General features: G+C 29.0%; 1 protein-coding gene and 1 pseudogene across 1 annotated transcript; one reads left to right on the forward strand and one right to left on the reverse strand.

The window, feature by feature from the left end:
• Window positions 1–10,044: 10,044 nt before the first annotated feature.
• LOC130951099 (ethylene-responsive transcription factor ERF027-like) lies at window positions 10,045–11,095 on the forward strand. The gene has a single exon (XM_057879713.1). It carries the CDS (start codon window positions 10,174–10,176, stop codon window positions 10,813–10,815), a length of 642 nt encoding a protein of 213 aa, XP_057735696.1. The 5' UTR covers window positions 10,045–10,173; the 3' UTR covers window positions 10,816–11,095.
• Window positions 11,096–14,591: 3,496 nt separating this feature from the next.
• Window positions 14,592–19,630, reverse strand: LOC130950141 (serine acetyltransferase 1, chloroplastic-like; annotated as a pseudogene).
• Window positions 19,631–21,406: the final 1,776 nt, after the last annotated feature.

Consider the following 21,406-nt stretch of genomic DNA (forward strand, 5'->3'; position numbering starts at 1 on the left):
AATTAAGTTTAAAATTTTTTAAAACTATTATTCATATACTAAAATTAGTCACTAATATATACTAATAACTGATTTTAAAAGTTAATTTTGATGTACTTGTAGAATTTTTTCATGATGATTCGAATACTTATCATAAAATTACTTATTTTAAATAAATAAAAATATATAAATAATTATTTTTGTAACATAAAAAATTGAAATAATACAATAAATAGGGATTGCCTTGGGACTTGGAAGCACTCTCTGTATTTATAAAATATCTATTTGTATAATATCAACAAAGAGTATTTTAAAATACTTGTTGAGATAATACTCAATTTGGTCCATGAACTTACATGCGAGTCTCAATTTAGTTTCTGAAGTTTTAATTGCCTCTATTTGGTCTCCAAACGTTATGAACATAACTCATTTTAGTCATTGAAACAATTTTCAACGTACAAACGTTAACAGAACACTATCGTGACAGCCGAATGCCACACTAAACTTTGTAAAATGATGTCGTTTTGGTTTGGTACTCAAATAACCCAAAACAACATCTTAAATGGTGTTTATTAAAATTTTACCTAACAAAATAAGTAATACGATGCCGTTTTTGAGTTATTTAAATGTCAAAACCAAAATTGCATCATTTTACAAGTTTTAACGTGACTTGTGATAGTCAGCGCTCTATTAACGTTTTTATACTAAAAATATTTTCAAGAACTAATATGAAGCACGTTTATAAATTTTAAAACAACCTCATAAACTAAATTGAGACTCGCATGTAAGTTCAGAAACTAAATTAAATATTATCTCATACTTATTAATAAAACTTTTAAACTCCTGTACTACTAATTTTGTTTTATATTAATATACACGACACAACGCATATATAGTTTAATTTTGACGGAATCATATATATATATATATATATAATAATTATTTTTACTCTATCAAATGATAAAATAAAATTATCAAATTAAAGTCTTATTAAATAATATTTATAAATATTAAATATATTTTTTAATAAGTGTTTGCAAAAATTTATATAATCATGTTCATATTTTAATTTTTATATTATATTTATAAATTAAAATATTATGTATAGAATAATTAATAAATTATTAAATATATATTAATTTATTTTTAATATGTAACTTATTTTTTAATATATATTTTATATAAATAATTAATCTAATACATGCTAAAAAAAGTTAATTGAAAAAGTAAATTATAATTATTTAAACCCTAAACTTTATCCACACACATTTTCGTTGAAATAATATATCTCTCCGTTTTAAAAAATTGTTCATTAATTATGAATCCTAACGTGATGCGAAAGGTTAACACCTAACAGTAACATGTAATTCAGTCATAATATTTTTAAGTATTATAACAATATAAATTATTTTTTAGGGTTATATATGCGAAAAAAAGATTTAAAATTTGTTAAAAAAAAACAAATTTTGACATTATTTTAATTATAAAAATATGTTAATAAAAATTTTATCAAAAATAATATCTTTAACATATAAGTAATTATAAAAAAATTTGAATTTTATTTTGATAAATATTAGTTGTAAAAAATAATTTGTTAAAAAAATTTGAGAATATATTTTTTATGTTACTTATTAACCATAAAAAATACTATTTATTTTGATACTTATTGACCATAAAAAATTTTTAATAAAGAATGAGATGAGATTTTGAAATCAAGAATAAACTGAGATTTTGAAGATAAAAAATAAATAGTATGATCTAAAACTGAGAACAGTGTAATGTCAAAATTGACGGAAATAAAAAAAAGGAACAGTGGAGTAAATTAAAAATAAATGAGTATTAAAATTAAGAAGTAATTTTCTACAATCAAATTATTCATCAAAAAACTATAAAAAATTTGACATTTACAATATTTGTTAAAAATATATTAATTTTTATATTTAATTATAGCTATTAAAAAAAACAGTTAAAATAGTTCTCTTTTCTTGTAGCGAAGATCGGTTGCTTTTTTTCTGTGTGTATAATACTAATCACAATAAATTTACACTGAAAATTTGATACTCAGAAGTTATCCAAAGCTTTTTCTTCGCTGGTTGAACTATTTTTGTTTTTGTTTTTGAAATTTATGGGTCGCTGTGTACTCTATTTTACTGAGATATTGTACATCATCATACATCCCCCGGCCCCCAGCTTATATGCCATCATCACCGTATAAAACCATTATACTTATGATACATCAACATTATTGCACGCTTTTATTAGAAGTTTATAACTCTGTATAGCGATAATATATATTATAGGAAGCATTTTAAGTATATCGGGAGTACCGGTGTACCAATTGTTTTAACCATTGATCTGAATTATAAAAAATATATATAATATATATTAATTAAAATCAACGGTTAAAACAACTGGTGTACCGATATTCTCTGGTGTACTTAAAATGTTTCCTATATTATAATTTACAATTGTTTTTTCAAAATATATATATAGTAACTCCTAATTAAAGTGAGTAGTACAGTGAGCAGCGAGCACAATAAAGGTAAATAAAGTATTGCAGGGCAGATATGACCCAATACCTTTTTTAAGATTTGTGGGGGTAGCTTGACCTTGACCTACTCTTGGCCAATAATATTGCATACTTTTGCTCCTTTTTTACATATACAGTTTTGCTTTGGCCATGCATCCAAATCTGATGAACCTGAGAAAATAATTTCTGACAAAACAAAAAGAGCGTGCGTCCATCTGATCTCCCACGTGAATATAGCTGGACAACGGACATTGGCCGGCAATGGTGCCATCAACATGGACCATCTACCCTGTATAAATATAACTACACGACGAACTATTTTATCATCTTTTAAGTTTCTGTTTAATGTAAGGTAAACTGAACTGGACTGCCCAATTCCACTAGAGAATTGGTAAACTAAACTCCATACCAGTTCGGTTTGATTCTAAAACCCCCTACGTGTCTTATCCTAATGACTCCTTTAGACAATTATTATTCTTTATTTTAAATTTCAGTAGTAAATTTAAATAAAATTGTAGTAGCGACAATATTGTAAAAGAAGAAAGACACATATATATGACACTTATTTGAAAGATTGGAATTATATGAGTAGAATTTAGAGTTAAGTTTAAGGTGATTTTTAAAATTACATTCGAATTTTAAATTGATTCTGAAATTAATAGTTACTTAAATTTATCTTTAAAATTATACATTAAGACTCATAATAATTCATAAAACACTTTTTATTCATTATTTGTCATTGGAAAGTTAAGTCTTACCACATTAACACTGTAACGATTAGCTGATATGGTAAATGAAATTTTATTATTGTAATTTGGTCTCTTTTTTTCTTTTAAAATCCTAAATCCCATATTATCTTTACTAAATTCTCTTTCTTCTTCTTATAATCACAAAAGATCACAAAAAAATCAGCAACGATAAAAAATATCAGTCAACCTAAATAACAAATATCAATTAACCTAAACAGCAATAATCACTAAAAAATAACAACAATAAAAAAATCAACAATAATTATAAAATAAAAAATAGCAAAAAAATGACCATTACAACTGTTTATACCCTAACCAAAAATATAAAGTCAAGTCCAATAAGGATAAAGGCCCACCCAAAAAAGGGTGGCCTCTTCTACTTGTCCGACCTCATAAGAAGTCGGGTACGATAAGGGGGTCCAGCGCTACTTATTTAAAATAAGTAACTATCTCCTTAAATATCTCCTATTATCTCTACCTCATCTAGAAGATAGATCTCAACAAACGCTAAAAATAAAAGAAATGATTATCCACCAACAAAGGTGGAACTAGTAAAAAAGGTGGTTATCTACTCTGAAGATTATAGAAGGCTTAGAAAAAGAGGGTTGAATCTATGATTTTCTTTTACTTTAATTGAAATAAGCCTTTAATACCCAACTTCAATCTTGATTTCTGTTTAAACAGTGCAGCAAAAATTTAAGAGACAATTTTATTTTGTCTCATAAACTTCGAAAAATAGAACAGCAAAAGAAAGGAAAAAATTGACACAGTCATGTATCCTGGTTCAGTTGCCTTCAATGCAACCTACATCCGGTCTCCACCGCAACTATGGTGAAATTTTCACTATAGTAAAAGTATTACATACACCAATTTCCTAGAATTCACCCAATCCTATCTGAAAATACAAGTTTCTTCTTAAACTTGGCTTGACTATGCTAATACTTAAACTCTTTACACTAAGTGCTTACCCAACTTAGCAACGGGCACCTCACAAATACTTGACACAAGACAGAAAAATACAACCGAAGAAAATCTGAAATCACTCTTGACTTTTCTCTCAAGTGTTTCACTCAATTTTTTTCACTCTTAGGCTTTTTCTCAATGTCTCTCTTTCAGCTTTTTACCTCTCAAAGACAATATAGAAAGATATACATTGAAACTGAAATACAAGACAGTAAATCTTGAAGGAGATTAAGGCATAACATCAGCTTAAACACTATGAACTGAACCCATCAACTGAACTCAAAACTTCATTCTTCATCTTGGTGGACTGCTCCATTTTGTGTAGGTGTAATGCTTCCAAAACTTCAAACACAATAGTGAGGTTTCACACACAACTCTCTTTCTCTTGGGTACTCTCTCCTTCAACTTCAACGAGAAAATAATTTTCTTTTTATACCTTGTGCTGAGGTACAGTTAGATTTTTTCTCAAGTCAACTCCTTGGACCTTGATCTTGCATGGTTCCTTCCTTTTCTTTCTTCAATCAATCCCTAAATTAGGGATATCAAAGCTGGTCCTTTTAACTTGACCGGAGACCTCAGAGCAGCAAAAAAAAGCTTATTCAGTGGTAATTCCAAATCCAAACCATTAAAAATGTGCTTTGACTCCAAGTAATAATTTGAGCCATTGATTTGGAGCAGAGATAATATATCACCATTTTCTTCTTCTTTCCAGAAATGGTGTCGCAGATAGTAGGAGAACAAGTGAAGAAATCAACTTGCATGCAAATGAAAATTATTTACCTTTAACCTCTGACTTAGCTTAGCTTGCTTTGATTAAGGCGATTAGACATTTGCTTTTGTGATTTAACTTTCTCTTTCTTTTTTCTCTGGTGAATGAACTAGGAAGAAAAAACTCTCTTTCTCTCTTTCTCTTCAAGAATTTGACCGAAACAAGCAATGTGAACGTTGTCTTTGGAAGACTTCAACTTGGATAAATCAACTTCAACTTGGATTGGCTTGACTTTCTATTCAGCACAATTGATTTCTTTGCTTCATTTTTTTTTGCTTTGTTTGAGATTTAAAGAGCCCACCAATCACCTTTGTTTCTTGGTTCCATTTTCTTGGGCTGCTTCTTCTTTAATTTTTGGCCTGCAACACTAACTAAAGCTTATAAAAAAACAATTGGGTGTTTAACCCAATAAATTAATGTTATCGTCATCATTAAACTAATTTAATTCCTATATCAACATACTCTACTATAAATACGCTGACATCCTTCAGGTATATTCACGTTTTAATCTACTAAAAACCTGCCTGAAGTCCTTGCCAACTTAAGTATCGGAGTCTCTTGCAGGTACTACCCCCAGCTTCTCGCAAGAACTCGGATAGGCGGCACCTCGGCATCAAACAAGTCGGATGTTGCCATCTAAAGGGATCTAAATCTCACGTTCAGACCCAAATCAACGTTTCAGGTAACCCTCAGAACAACAACTACATTAAAAAATAATTAGTAACAACAATCACTCATAATATTAAACAAAAAATGATAGAATAACTAAAAAAATATTACCTTAATCACACACAGAGAGAGAACTTAGCCAGAAGAGAAAAGAGGGAGACAGAGAGTAAACAAGAGAAGAGTGCAAATAATGAGCAGTGACAGTAACAAGTAGAGAAGGAGGCTGCAGTGAGTGATGGACATGCAGTGAGTGCGACGAGTAAAGAGGAAGGCAGCAGTGAGCAGTGAAGACAAGAAACAAGACGACGCAATAACGCAAAGGAGCCGTTGTCCGGCGAGCGGCGCGTGACGAGATGGAGGCCGGCGATAGGTGATGATAAAAAAGATTGACGCTTTGAACTCTACCTCTACTGTGTGTTAAGCGCTGCGAGTGCAAAAGAGTAAGGTTGGGGAGAGAGCCTTAAAGTCCGTTAGATTTTTTTTTTTATAAACATCAATTGACATCATTACAATGCCAACATGCAGGAATCAGTCTAGCTCAACTTTTTTACGGCAAATAATAAACAAAAAATATTTTCGGAACTACTACAAATTTTAGAATGTAACTTCAAATGACATATTTAAATAATTATTTAGATAATTATTAGGTTTAAGTATAATAACCACTTTAAAACTTACCTCATAGAATTTGCACATTTTATTTGACATTTGCTATATTAAATAAAAACGGTAAGATATTTGTGTAAAAATGAGATTCAATGTGTATTTTAATATTATAAATGTTATATAATTAAAATTTTTTCCTTCGACTTAAATTAGTACTATTTCAACTAACTTTTTATTGTTTTTTAAAAATATTATATATACATTAAAAATTTATCATTAAATAACTATTATATATTTATGTATATATATGTATTCTTTTCATATTTTTAAATTTTTTATTTGAATGTATATTTTACATTAAAAATTAATTTAATATTAATTTTTAATATATAATTATACACATAGCATAACTAATTTCTTTTTTTCATTCTATCAATGCTAATTACATACCTAACGGTAGTCCCTTTCTGTGTATGTGCATGTATGTTTGTTGTATGTTAAATAATGTGTAAAGATTGAGCGTATCTTTGACGTGGAAAACATCATTAGTTCATTACAAGTTGCAACTTGCAAGGCCATCAAATAAAGGAGATTCCATTATTTATCTTTCAATCATTTCAATACCAATTTCATTTCTTATTCAAACTCTCAATTAAGTTTATAGTGACCAAGATATTGCTCCTCCTTCTCCTTCAAATTAACAATGATGGGAATGTAATTAATTAATGATGATAAGTCTGATCCTCACCATCTTTGTCTCCGTAAAAAAATTAGAGCTTAGTTCGTCACTCTACCTGCTGGTTGCCATTATTAAGGATCGGAGATGAACGGCTGCATTCGTAGATAGCAACTCCGATCCCTTCATGCATGTTATGACTTGTGGCATTAATAGACAGAAAGAACTCTAAACCTTGTGAAAAATTGGATATTTTAATTATTATTTTGTTTTTTAAATTCAGTGTGAGTGTTAAAAGTGTTTGCTAAATAATAAGGTGGAAAGATTGAATGAACATACAGTGTGCGTTGTTAGGTCCTGTTTATTAAATGACATGTGTAATTAATCTTTTAAGTTATTTAATAACTAAGTTCTCATATCTTACATTGGGGCCAGCAGAAAAGAAAAAGAAATAGAAAAGGGACGGGCAATGCCGTTTTCTGAATACGCCTGGGTAAGTATCATGTGTGGACATTAATATAGTTATCAATATGATTCCTAATCTAATAAATAATGCTAAATTAGGATATCAATATGATTTAGAGTAACTAAAAGTAGCTACCGGCGAGAAGGTCCCACTAAAGTATAGGATATTTCAAATTGATTATCACCGTATATTCCATATTCCATATAGGGTAAGTAAGTATCATGTGTGGATCGGATACTTCACAAATTTTAGTTCTTTTTCTTATAATTTTATAAACATTATTAATTAATTGTAATCACTTATATTACTCACGTTTCTTATCATTGTTAAGCTTTATTTTTTTAGCTTTCCCCATCACTACTATCCCTTTTTTTTTGTATAAATTTTAAATGATGTAGCAGGATTATATCCCCTTTTAAATCTTCGTTGAACTAATATTTTTTCCCATTTTTCTTTGAACATACACATTAATTCTCACCTATTATTAAAACCCTTGCAAGAATTTTTTGTCTGATATTTTCTTGACATTTACTTTCACCTCCTTCAATCAGAGTTCACCTTCCCAAGGCCTGATGATACGTATTTTAGATGTTTAGAACATAACATTAAAAATGTAATTATTATTTTAAAGTTATTAATTTGTATTTTAAATATTAAAATATTTATTTTAATTTTATATATTATTTTAATTCTACTTATTTAATTAGTAAATTAATATTTATGTTAGTGAATTTAAAAATTTTTATATTTAATATAACATAAGATATATAAATATTTTTTAAATTATTGTAATTGATAGAAATTAGAAGAATGAAAAATTATTTTTTGATTTCATGATGAAACAATAATATAAACAAGTGAGGTCTAATGAATTCATTATATCTCGTATTGTATTAGAAAATTAAATAGAAGATAGAATAATTTCAGTCTATTTCTATTTAAATTCAATTTTTTTATTTAATTCTAATTCTTATCTATCTCTTTGTTTATCATTAATTTCGTTTCGTATCACCTCAGATCTATTTGACTTTTCTTTCTCCTCCTTTCTTGTTTATTTCCCTACAATCTTGGGTTTTCGTACTTTTTTTATTTTTTCCTCCTGGTTAAAAAATAATGCCTTAGACTATTTAAGCATTTTTATATACTCAACTTATATTGGCATCATGTTTTATATTTTTTAAACCTCTTTAATTATCATACTCCATATTCAACTTTTATCATGCTTGGATCTCATGTTAATTTTTTTCGTAATTTATCCGTTGTAATCGACGTATCTCCGTGCAAAGTATGATCCACTTATACGATATAACAGTTTTGGTGAGTTAAGAAAATATCACCCATCAGTGTCATCGACTAGCTTTCGGCCATTATGAGCTGAAAGCCTGAAACTATATATACATGCACTATACACATAACATAATGTTCATTATTCACAACTAAATCTCTGGAGTCAAATTCGATTAAGTGGGCTTCCAATAAGAAAATTTGGGTATCAATAGTTGACTTTAATTCATAGTACAACTTGTTCTTTTTCTTTGTCAATTTTTTTATAAAAAATAAAAAATGAACACTTAGTGATTTTTTGTACGTAGAGAGAGTAGTGCATAGAAGGCTTGATGTCACTTTCATGAGTAAAGAGAAGAGACCCCATAAGATACAGTAGCAGCGCATCCTCTGAACACAGAACCAGCAAATTAACAGCTAAGACTACCACTAATGCGTGTTCATTTTGTGTATGCAATGTGGCCTCCTCACCTTTGACATATGCCAACAACGAACTATCAATCAATTATAAAGATATTTTAATATGTATTCTATATGAATAATTCATTTTTTTTATACAATAGCATGATTGTTATAAGAAATATTGAATCAACTAAATAATTATAATTAGTTAAACTTTTTACTATAAAATTATTTTTAAATTTTTATTTTTTTATGAATTTTGAATTTAATTTTTAGAATTTAAGATTTAGAGACCAGAATTTCAAATTTTGAATTTAAAAAATTAATTCTCTAATTAAATTTATTATAATAATATTATACCAATTCTATTTCAACCAAGAAATCTATTTACTTTTCTTTCTATTTTTATTATTTGTTAAGAATTAGTTAATAAAATAGGTAATACTTCTTTCGTTTCAAAATAAGTATTTTTTTTTAGAAGAGTGGTAGGGACAATAAGTTTTGTGATTCGGTAGTTATTAATTAGTTATTATTGATATTTTTAATGGTGTGAGATTTTATCCAATGATTTGAAATTATTCACTTTTTTTTACTAGTTAAGTGCTGGCCAAATTTTAATAAAAGTACTGACCTAGATTTTTTCTTTCTTTTATTTCTTGAGTTTTTTGAAAATTTAATTTTTGCCTAAATACATTATTTCTTAATGAAGTAAAAAAATAGAAGAAACACTTGGATCATTGAACTGACTTGCGAACTTGATAACTAGAATATTTGGTCGCTTATCATTAACAAAAAAATAAATATTTAAGGATAATTAATTTTATGGGAAGTTAATAATTAAGATTTATTAGATGACAAAAATAACTATTAATTTCACAACGAAGAGAATTAAAATAAATTTTTGGTATAAAAAGCGAACGAAAATAATAATTGATTATTAGCAGAAAAGTGTGTTTGTGATGAAACAAAAATAATCCCCGCGACTTGGCCACGGTAAGGTTTTGATGATTTAAGTGTTAAGTTGCGAGTCCTAAAAACCCTTAACCCTTGTTCTATGCTTTTACTATTACTAGCTACTACATGGATGATGGTAACAACCCTCTACCACCACCTCTTCCTCCTCCGATACAAATCCCACCACCCACTACTCCAGCCCCAACCTCATCCTCCTCTTCCCCCTCTTCTGCCGTGCGATACCGGGGGACACGCTGCCGGAGTGGCAAATGGGTGTCGGAGATAAGGGAGCCACGCAAGACGACGCGCATTTGGCTGGGGACATACCCAACACCTGAGATGGCTGCTGCTGCCTACGATGTTGCTGCTCTTGCCTTGAAGGGTCCCGATGCGCCTCTCAACTTCCCCGATTCCGTACTCTCTTACCCTATTCCTGCCTCATTGTCTCCTCCTGATATTCGCGCCGCAGCCGCCGCCGCCGCCGCTCAGGCTAGGCTTCCGAAGCCACCGCAGAACCCTCTAGAAGGTAGTAGTAGTGCTGGTGGTGGTGGTAACGTTATTGTTGAAGGGTCTTGTTCCAGTTTGAGTACCGAAGAACAAGGAGGAATGATGGTGACGGAGTACATTGACGAGGATGAGCTTCTGAACATGCCGAGTGTGATCGAAGACATGGCCAGGGGAATGCAGGTTAGCCCTCCAAGGATGCACTCTTTCTCCTCCGATGATTCCCCTGGGAATTCCGATTTAGATACCCTCTGGAGTTTTTGATGCTCAATTAGCCACTTAAATTGATCTCTATCTATCTCTGTTGTTGGGGGCATCTATGCTTTTTACTTTCTGTCTGTGTTTTTAGGTCTTACAACAAACAAAGCCTAGACAATTTCGATTGTTTTTGCTGTTGCTGCTCTTGCTGTTGTTCTTCTTGTTGTTGTAAATAGAAGATTATTAAAGGGATTGTTATGATGAGTTATGGGGTCACTTTCATGGACACTGCAATGCTGCTTGTAGGAGAAAGATCTATCCATATTTATTGAATGTTGATTCAGGATTTTGTAGTGTTGGTGGATCTGTCTAGTTCGATGCAAAGAGGTTAGGCTTTGTAACTGGAATATTGGATCATGGGGCCTTTCTAGATAGTTTGATTTCTTTCTACATGTATTTAGATCAGTCAGAAGATGAAGATTATTCTATGTATGTGTCTCTTTTTTTCTAGCCAGCCACTAGCTACTACCAATGCTTTTCTATTCAATAATACCATCCGTTTCTCTCTGGCTGTAATTAATTAGTTCATGAATTTGTTGCTGCTGATCTGAGAGATATACATGGTTCTCTATCTGTACTAATTCACTATGTTGCAATGCAAGGACTACTAGCTATATATATGAATCTCTTGTTATTATCTACCTATTCATCCCAGTTAACTTTACTTTATTCTATCTGCAACTATTGTTTAATTTGCTGCAAATTATTATATTTTATATAACTCATAATTTCCAAGAGTTAAGATGATATTGTATGCATGATTGAGAGTTCATCAAATTAGACCTGCGGTTTTTTGAAAAAGCTGGGAAATACTTATTGATGATGACTACAAATTACCTTATAATGCATGCATCATCTCTTAATTTTATGCTTATCTGATCTATCTCAAATAATAATTAATTATACGAATGATATATGCTGTATATATATAAATGTGATTGATGAATTAAACTGATATGACTTGCTTGCAGCATATACAAACATAAAAAAGCTGAGAAACAATAATAATGTATTGGAATTGGAATTGAATTCCTTAACTCATACATATATCACATAATTTATTTCATGCATCTATTTACAATATCTATCTCAGATTACAAGAATGATGATGAGTCCTCTCTGATATTTCACATTCACTACTCAACGATGTCAAGGGAGACTCTTCTCTTGGCACAATATTTCTGAGCCCGTAGTGTAAATATATATATGAATGAATGCAAGTAGCTAGTCCATCATGTCGGCCAGTAGCCTGATATTGATCCATGTTAGGTGAAAAAGCTAGGTTTCTGCTTTAGAAGGTAGATGCTATCTATAGCTACATTTTATTTGAATTTAAAAATAGTAGAGAACTATCAAAATTTATTGTTTTTGACCATTAATTAGTATTTAAAAGTACGAGTTAAAAATATATTATTAAACTATTAAATTAAAAGAATTAAGTTGCGACGGTTCTTAATTTTTGTTGAATGAAAAGAAGATCTTGACCAAAATGGGCAGACAATTATGAGTAGAAAAAAGATATATATGACATTGGAAGAAATTAAAGAGTGAGTAGATGACAATAACATGTTTTCTTTTCCTCTCTTTTATCGTATATGTTGTGAATGTATATATGTCCTACATAAATATACCGAGTTCCCTAGATTTCGAATATGTGTTTGATGAATTTGGAACATGGATAGGGATAGAACAAACAAGTAAATGATAGTACATTTTGCCTTTGGATGTCAAACTTGGCCGACATCACGCAAAGTTTGTGCCGGCGGTTATGCCAGGATGTTCATTCTAGGCGCCCCTATTTCAACAGTGCTTAGTTTGCTAATTGCAATTAATTTGCATCACTCATCATATATTTGAAAATATATGTTTTCTTTCTATCTAAGAGACAATGACTATGTCTTGGTCAATGGTTTGCATCACTTATTACTGTATAATATCCATCCTTAATTATCTTGGAAGATCATTCATTATTAGCGCTTTCTTCATCAAGTTATGGTACTTGTAATAACAAAAACAAAATTCACTCTCAATTTGAAAATGATTTGCATCATACCGTACTTTATAAGCATGATGAATATTTAATAAAGGAGCTAAATTTTTTACACTGAAAATATAATTTATAGTCATTTAGTTATATTTATTTATTTTTATAATTATTCATCTAGTAGATGAAAAGTCGTTTTTTGATTCAATGTTACATATATATAATTATGCATATAACTTTTAAAACAATAATTATATATTCAAATTAAATTTTAATACTTTTTTTTGAAATTGTTCAGATATACTAGTACATAACAAAAAATTTAATATCATCTATCTTCTTTTTCCTTTATCTTCTCATCACAATTTGTCTCTTTTGATATTCTTCGTACTATGATACAGCATAAACTGATAATAACATGTATGGATCACAATTCATAAGATACCACTTGGTGGGCATGATAAAAAGTGGAGGCGATATTTTTGCTTAAATAAAATCTTACTACGTATACACTACATGTAGTTGAGTGGATAATATACATAATTTAGTCTCTGAATTTTTTTTTTTATACCAACTTATTTTTTAATAAAATTAAAAGTGACATTTCAATGACTATGTCTTGCCATGTCAATATTTTCAGTATTTAATAGAATAAATTAATAATAAAAATTAAAGTTTATTGAACTTATAAGAATTATAGGAACAAAAATAAAAAATGTAAATTTAAACCTAATATAAGCAACAAAATATATAAGAATCAAAACCTTATGTAAACCTAATTTTTTATATATTTAACATGTTAAAAATGTATTAAATTAAAAATATGAAAAAAGGTATTTATTACTAAGATCCAACCAACCACATGTAGTATTTTTTTAGACAATCTCTTTAATTAGTATAAGTACTATAATGATTTAAGTAGTCATTATAGCGAAATTAAAGAATGAAGAGGGAAATTATAGGGTTATAGATGCGGGGAACTTGCCCACAATAAAACAAGTGCATGCATTGTTACTTATTATTAATTACTAATGCTGAAAGCCATCAGTGGACCGTACCTGCTCTGATCTATCTGATTCGCGAACTGGGACCTGCAGCTTCAATTCTCTTCAAATCAATTCGATACCTTTTTGGTGTATTCTCCCAAGCTAGCTAGAACAATTTTACCAACTCCATGTGCCTGGATTTTCGAATAATTATTGCCAATGCCACTTTTAGAATGAATTATTAAAGATGATTGATACACTTAATGACAGAATTTCATATATTATGAGAATATAATTATTTGACGTTACTAATGTCTAACCAAGAATCATTTGTAATATATTTATAGACATAAATTCAGAATAATCTTTTATTTTTCAATTCTTGGGGTAATAATACATAACCTGCCCTGATTTGAAAACTTAGAACAGTAACATACACTATATTTATTTCAGTTTAATTTCATTTCAAAGCTAGTATAATCAATTGGCCGTACGTATATTGGGTTTAATCATCTCTCCCACTTCACCTTCTTAAGTTAGGAAAAGGTATTTACAGGAAAGATCAATTTAATATATGGCATTAAAATTGTTGGCATTAAAATTTAAGTATAAAAATAAGATAAAATATATTTGTACGATATTTACCAAGGTTCGAAAAACCGGACCGATCATTAAACCGTTCTAGTTACTGGTTTATTGGTTCATTGGTCCAACCGGTTTAACCGAAAAAATTGTTTCTGAATAAAATAATAAATAAATTATATATAAACATCATAAAATATAATTATAGTATAATATAAATCTTAAATATCTTCCAAATTTAAAACATATGAAATGTCAACCAAATCTATATGATCTTATCAAAATACAAAGTTAAATAGTAAAAAGAGTAATGGTGCAAACAGCAACAATACAACTAGAAATAATCATTAATCACTCCTAAATTAATTCAAAACAGTAGCATAACAAATAATCACCCCTAAATTAATTCAAAACAGCAGCATAACAAAATCACAACAGTAGTCCTTGGAGGAACATCCTTAATCACCATTCACCACAGAACCAGCACGAATCTTAGCACATTCACCAACCTTAATATTTTCCAAAATACAAGTCCCTGCACCAATCAAAACCCCATCACCAATCTTTGGATGCCTATCACCAGAAGCTTTACCAGTTCCACCTAAAGTCATACTATGCAAAATTGACACATTGTTACCAATCATTGCAGTTTCACCAACCACTAATCTAGTTACATGATCAAGCAGAATCCCGCTTCCAATCTTAGCACCGGGATGAATACCAACCGCAAAAATCTCGAAAACTCGGTTCTGGATCATAACTGCCAAGACTTTTCTTCCTTGAAGCCATAGCTTATGAGCAACTCTATGAGATTGGCATGCTAAGAAGCCTTTGAAGTTCAAGAAGCAATGCACATGGCTTATGCAAGTAGGGTCTCTTTCCTTAACTGCTTTGAGATCATCCTTCACAGAATCCATAATTTCTTGGTCAGATTTCAAGATCCCAACAAAAAGATCAAAGAGTGTGTTACTTGGAAGGCTTGCACTGCTTAATAAAACATATATGAAATTAAAAACAGTCACAACAATGAACATTAACAATTCTGCCTACACAATGAACATTAACAATTCTGGCTACAACAATTCTGCCTACAGCAATTCAGCCAGTCAATAATTATTTAGCAAAGTAAGTTTCCAGCATTAACAAAGTACAAAATAGAGTAACAAATTTAAGCTTATTTAGCAAAGGAACAAACAGAAATTGAGCAACAAATTTCAGCTTATTTACAAAACAGAGTAACAAATTTGAGCAGAGGGCGACAAGCAGGACGAATTCAATGGAGGATGGGGAGAACTTACTTTTCCATCAGGCAGTGAAACAGCAGACTCAGTTCCAAAACAAATAATCACCCTAACCTTCAAATCAATAACTATTTCAACAAAAATTCAGAAACATCATACTAAAAAATTAAAAAATGGTAGCAGCAGGCCAGCAACATAACAAATCCATTTCAACAACATCATTTCAACAACATAAGTTCACAGCCACAGTTCACAGTCCACAGAGATTAAATTGACCAGTCACAGCCACAGTTCACATTTCACAGAGGAAGTTCACACTTCACAGAGTATCAATTTCATGCAAGGTTTCTACCGGGGTCGATGGAAGAACATGAGCAGAGGCGAAAAACAAAGAAGATGAGCAGAGGACGAGTCACTCACATGGGGTCGATGGAGGGCTACCGGTGCTGAGTGTTGACTGTTGAGGACCACGCGATGGAGATGGAAGGCTACCGGTGTTGACTGCGTGCTGCGGTGCTGGTGTTGAGAAGATGAGCAGAGGATGGAGATGGAGGGCTACTGGACAGGAACCAGGCGAAGGCGACAATGGAGATTGTAGGGTTACTGGGGCTGAGGATGGCGACACCAGGGGACGAAGGATGGCGACAGGGGGCTATGGTTCAGGGCGGCTAGGGTTCTCCATTGGAGATGATTCAGAAAGGGGGAATGAATGAATGGGGTCAGGGGAAGAAAGGGGGGTGGGGTGCTCCACGAGCGGGTCGGGTCAGGTTCAGTTTTTTATTTTTTTATTTTTTAAAAATTATAAAACGACGTTGTTTAATATAACCGGCCGGTCACCAATTCAGTCTAACTGACCAATTTTTGGCCGATTCGCTGATTCTTAAGCGGTTTTTATTTAGATGGTTTTCATATGAGGACCGGACCGTTTATAGTGTCGGTTCGCGGTTAATTTGATCGAACCGGCCGGTCCGGTCCGATTTTCAGAACCTTGATATTTACAATTCAGACCGAAAAAGAAATTATTACTTAAAAGCAATGACTTGAACCCTAAACTATATAACAGTAACTAATTCGTTCTACAGTCTACACACACTTTAGACTTTTCAACTTTAATTCTAGCGTAACAATAATGGTGTTGCCACTTTAATTTGGCTCAGGCTAATAAGTGTATGTAATACCGTACATTTAGGTAAGTCTGTTTTGAAAAAAATACTTGTGTTTTTTGAAAATTATGTATTTGAGTTTGTGTTTTGATAAATTGTACTTATGCTTTTAGTTGAAAAAAATGAAGTGATTTTAAACTATTTTTGAAGATTCAAAAGTTTAATATAAATTTATATGTTAATAATAAGTATTTTTTATTGTATTTATATTTATTAAAGTCATTTTAAATGTTAAATATAATTTTATCAGATATAATCTTTGTAATTTATACTTATTAAAAATTATTTTTATTTTAATTTATTAAATATAAAAACTAAAAGTTTTTATAAAGCTATTCTTTAAAAGAATATCTTTAATAAAGTATTTAAAAAAAAAATCAACACCCTATCAGACTCAACCATTATTCAACTCTGTTGTTTTTATAGGCCCCAACCTTTTTTCCCTTTTCCACCGACCCTACTACCCGAATAATCTTATTTTGGATATTGTAACTTTAGAAAGAGAATTGTATTAATATTTTTTTTTTCAAAGAGTCGAAGATAATATTATTTACTTACATTGTTTTTTGTTATATTTTAAGATAAACCATTCTCCGAATTCCTTGAATAATATCATCAAGGTCTAAAGAACCGAGTGAGACCCTAAAACCCCAATCTGTATATCAACAAATAAAGATAAGCATCATATATACAATATACAATAAATCAATAATATATAAAAGATCATAGAACTCTCACCTTAGATATAGAGGGCTCTGGGGTTGTCATCATATATATAGCGGTGAAGCACAGATGTAATTGGATGCAAACAATGGTCTCTTCAATTTTATAGTGCTTTTTATAGCCCACATATTGCACCAAAGAACAAATTAAAGACTATTCACTATTAACTTCTTCGTTCTGTCTCAAGTCTGAACATACCGTAAAGTATTAGAAATATAATTATTTAGAGTTATTATTTAAGTTAATTTTTTGATTTATAAACGATTTAATTTAATTTTTTAAATTTTAATCATTTTTGTTTAATTTTTAAATTTTGTAAACATGATTTACATTAATTTTTTGGTTAATTTTATTTTGTCGTACAAATATTAATAAAACGTCGATATAGATAGTCAAATATTATGTTGTAATTTATAAAATGTAATTTTAATTTTAGTGTTTAAATAATTTAAAAATAATGTTGTATCATTTATTTTGTAAAAAAAAATTCAATAAATACTAATAATATTGTGTTTGGGTCATTTGAGTGTCGAAACTAAAATAACAGAATTTAGTGTAACATCGGACTATTTACGTTATTAATATTCTGTTAACGTGACTAATATGATTTTAATCCTTAAAATATAGGTTGAAAATTTTTTCGTTTTTATTTTAATTTTTTTGCACACAAAAACCTTCCTAACATTTAACTTAATTTTAAAGCGTTCCTTCCAATAATAATAATAATAACAATAACAATAATAATAATAATAATAATAATAATAATCTAAAGAGGTGAAATGGAAGAAAAAAGTGAAAATAATAAATTTCTTATATAAATATTACCTAAAGGAAGTCGGCAAAAGAGAGCAATACGATCTAATCTAAATGAAATTATAGCTAAATGTCAATCTGCATGGACTGTGGTGGTTAGCAGACTATTCTGAATAAGAAATTGGATGAGCAAACCTATTACTTCTTTTTATTAAATGATACAGTACAAAGGATCGATCACCAAATTAAAACTCCAAAAGATGTGCTTATATTACAGGCAAGCTTAATTGAAATAGCACATTAAACATTGAAAGGATTCAAAACTTTACATAACAGAGTTACAAAAAAAACGTCAATAATATATAACATCAAACAATAAGCTAAAGAAAAAGAAAAGGAACACAGGAATGTTTCATAAATATTAAATTTTAAATATTAACTATTAAATTAGTGAGCATATATTTATATATGTATTATTTTACCTTTTTTAAACAAACTGAACAACTATAAAAATAATTAAGTTTTTTATAGTAGCATAATTAAATATTTTCACAATAATATGATTATTTTTTTATGAAAAAAAATCATTATATATCATTATATTTTTATTCGTATTTGATTAAAATTGATGGTACTACACATTATATATATAAATAAAGAATAAAATAATAATGTAAATTAAAGAAGAATAAATGATAATGAAATGAGATATGTACTTGTGAAATTGCACTCCCACAATGAATTTCTTTTGCCACACATCCATAGTAACTTTTTACGTCCACGTATCGCAATCATATATATATACAAATTTCAGTTTTAAAGAATTTTATATTATTAAATATATTTATGTGATAATTAAATGATGTAGGGTAGTTGATGTCGCCTTGCAATTGGGTTATTGTGATGAAGGGTTTCCATTTCATATAAAGTCCCTAGATTGAAAATTCAGATTCCTCTTATTCATGACAAGACCAGATGGCAGATGGCAGATGGTTCTTGAATCCTAGCTCCCAACTTTAACGATGATCGACAAGTGTAAAATAGACTACACACAGGTAATATTATCGTTACATGGGGACTACATTATTATTCTTCACATGAATGAGTGAATGAGAATGATTAAATATAATCATATATAATTAATTAATTAATTAATTGGAGAGGGTTGGCCGACTTGTTTGATGCACAACCCAAGAAAAGATGTAGACAGGGGCTGCTGCTCCTATATCGGCCATGCCCACATTTGGCTCTTTGCATTCATAACAAAACTACCACAAATTAAATGCCACTGTGCTCCTCAAAACTACTGTTCCAAAAGCGGCTGCACCAAAACAATTCTCTCATATTATCCTTAATCCTACCGTTACATCCTGTATGGATAGTGTCCATGTTCACCCAAAATATGGGTTAATAATTAAATTTGTTCTGAAAAGATAGTTTATTTTTTAAATTAAAGAGAAAGTATAGAGAGCCAATGACCTAAGCGTACAATGTGTACAATGAAGATTTAGAAAGTATTAGAAATATGATTATTAGTGTTACATTATCCTATCAGGTTACGCTTTTAAGATGAGTGGTTTCAGGACATGGTATTAGAGTTCCAGATCCGAAAGGTCAAGAGTTTGAACCTTGGAATAGTATAGGTGATGTTCATTTTATTCATAAATCAAAGATTTAGTCCATTGTACACATTGTACGTTTAGGTCATTGGCTCCCTAGCACTACTCTTAAATTAATTATTAAATAATTTTTTAGTCATATTAATTTTTAAAAAATAAAACGTAAATTAAATTGATTTTTTTGCTAATTAGATGATAAAGTATTACGTACACGTTAAATATTACGTAACATGATAACGTATTATTTGATATGTAAAAAAGTTATTTATAATTAAAATAGTCTCTAAAAATTTAAAAATAAATCATTTTCATCTCTAAAATTTTTAAAATTAATCAAATTAGTCCTTATATAAATTTTTTTATTTTTTCATAATATTAAATTTAAAATAATTTTTTATAGTACTACTTTTAATATTATTTTTAGACTTTAATAAACAAAATTCTCTTTACATAAAATAATAAAAATAATTAAATTATTATAAAATTATTTTGTCATTTATATTTTAAAGTTTTTCATTTTTAAATTGTAAGATTTTTCTATAGTGAAATTTTTTTATTTAAATGAGTTTATTAAATTATTGTTGATTATATATTTAAAAATTTAATATTTTAAATCTCACTAAATAATATTGTAGTTATTTTTAAATTTAAATCTTTTAAATTTTTTAAAATTATAATTTATATTATTGTTTAATTTATATGATAGAACTCAATAATTTAAAAACCGATTTATGGGATCACTTGTCGAATAGAAGATTAAAATATTTAAAATAACTACTATATTATTTAGTGAAATCCAAAATATTAAAACTTTTAGTATGTACTAGTTATATACTAGTTATTAAGATTCAACAATAATTTGAGTTCTATCATATAAATATTTATATTAAAATATTAAGATTCAACAAGTGATTCGATAAATCAGTTTTTTAATTATTAAGTTCTACCATATAAATTAAAAAATAATAAAAGTTATAATTTTAAAGATTTAAATTTTAAAATAACTACTATATTATTAGTGAAATTTAAAATATTAAATTTTTAAATATATAATTCACAATAATTTAATAAATTCGTTTAAATAAAAAAATGTCACTATACAAAATTACAATTAGAAAAGGTAAAATTTTAAAAAACAAATGACAATATAATTTTATAATAATTTAATTATTTTTATTATTTTATGTAAAGAGAATTTTGTTTATTAAGGTCTAAAAGTAATATTAAAATTAGTACTATAAAAAAAATTTTAAATTTAATATTATGAAAAAAAAATTATATAAAGACTAATTTGATTAATTTTTAAAATTTTAAAGATGAAAATGACATACTGTTTAAACTTTCAAAGACTATTTTGATTATAAATAACTTTTTTACATGTCAAGTGATATGTGGGATGCTAGGTGTAACTGACTTGACACGTCAATCAATTATCTGGTGACACATGGCACTTAATGTGACACGTCATCATCTAACTAATAGAAAGACCAATTTGACTTACGTTTTATCTTTCAAAGACTAATATAACTAAAAAAATCATTTAAGG

This window comes from Arachis stenosperma, chromosome 9 (genome assembly GCF_014773155.1).
Source record: "Arachis stenosperma cultivar V10309 chromosome 9, arast.V10309.gnm1.PFL2, whole genome shotgun sequence".
Taxonomy (NCBI): Eukaryota; Viridiplantae; Streptophyta; class Magnoliopsida; order Fabales; family Fabaceae; genus Arachis; species Arachis stenosperma.

What these genes read in the sequence shown, in the direction of transcription:
- LOC130951099 (XM_057879713.1), top strand. Translation starts at nt 10,174, where the DNA reads ATGGATGATGGTAACAACCCTCTACCACCACCTCTTCCTCCTCCGATA.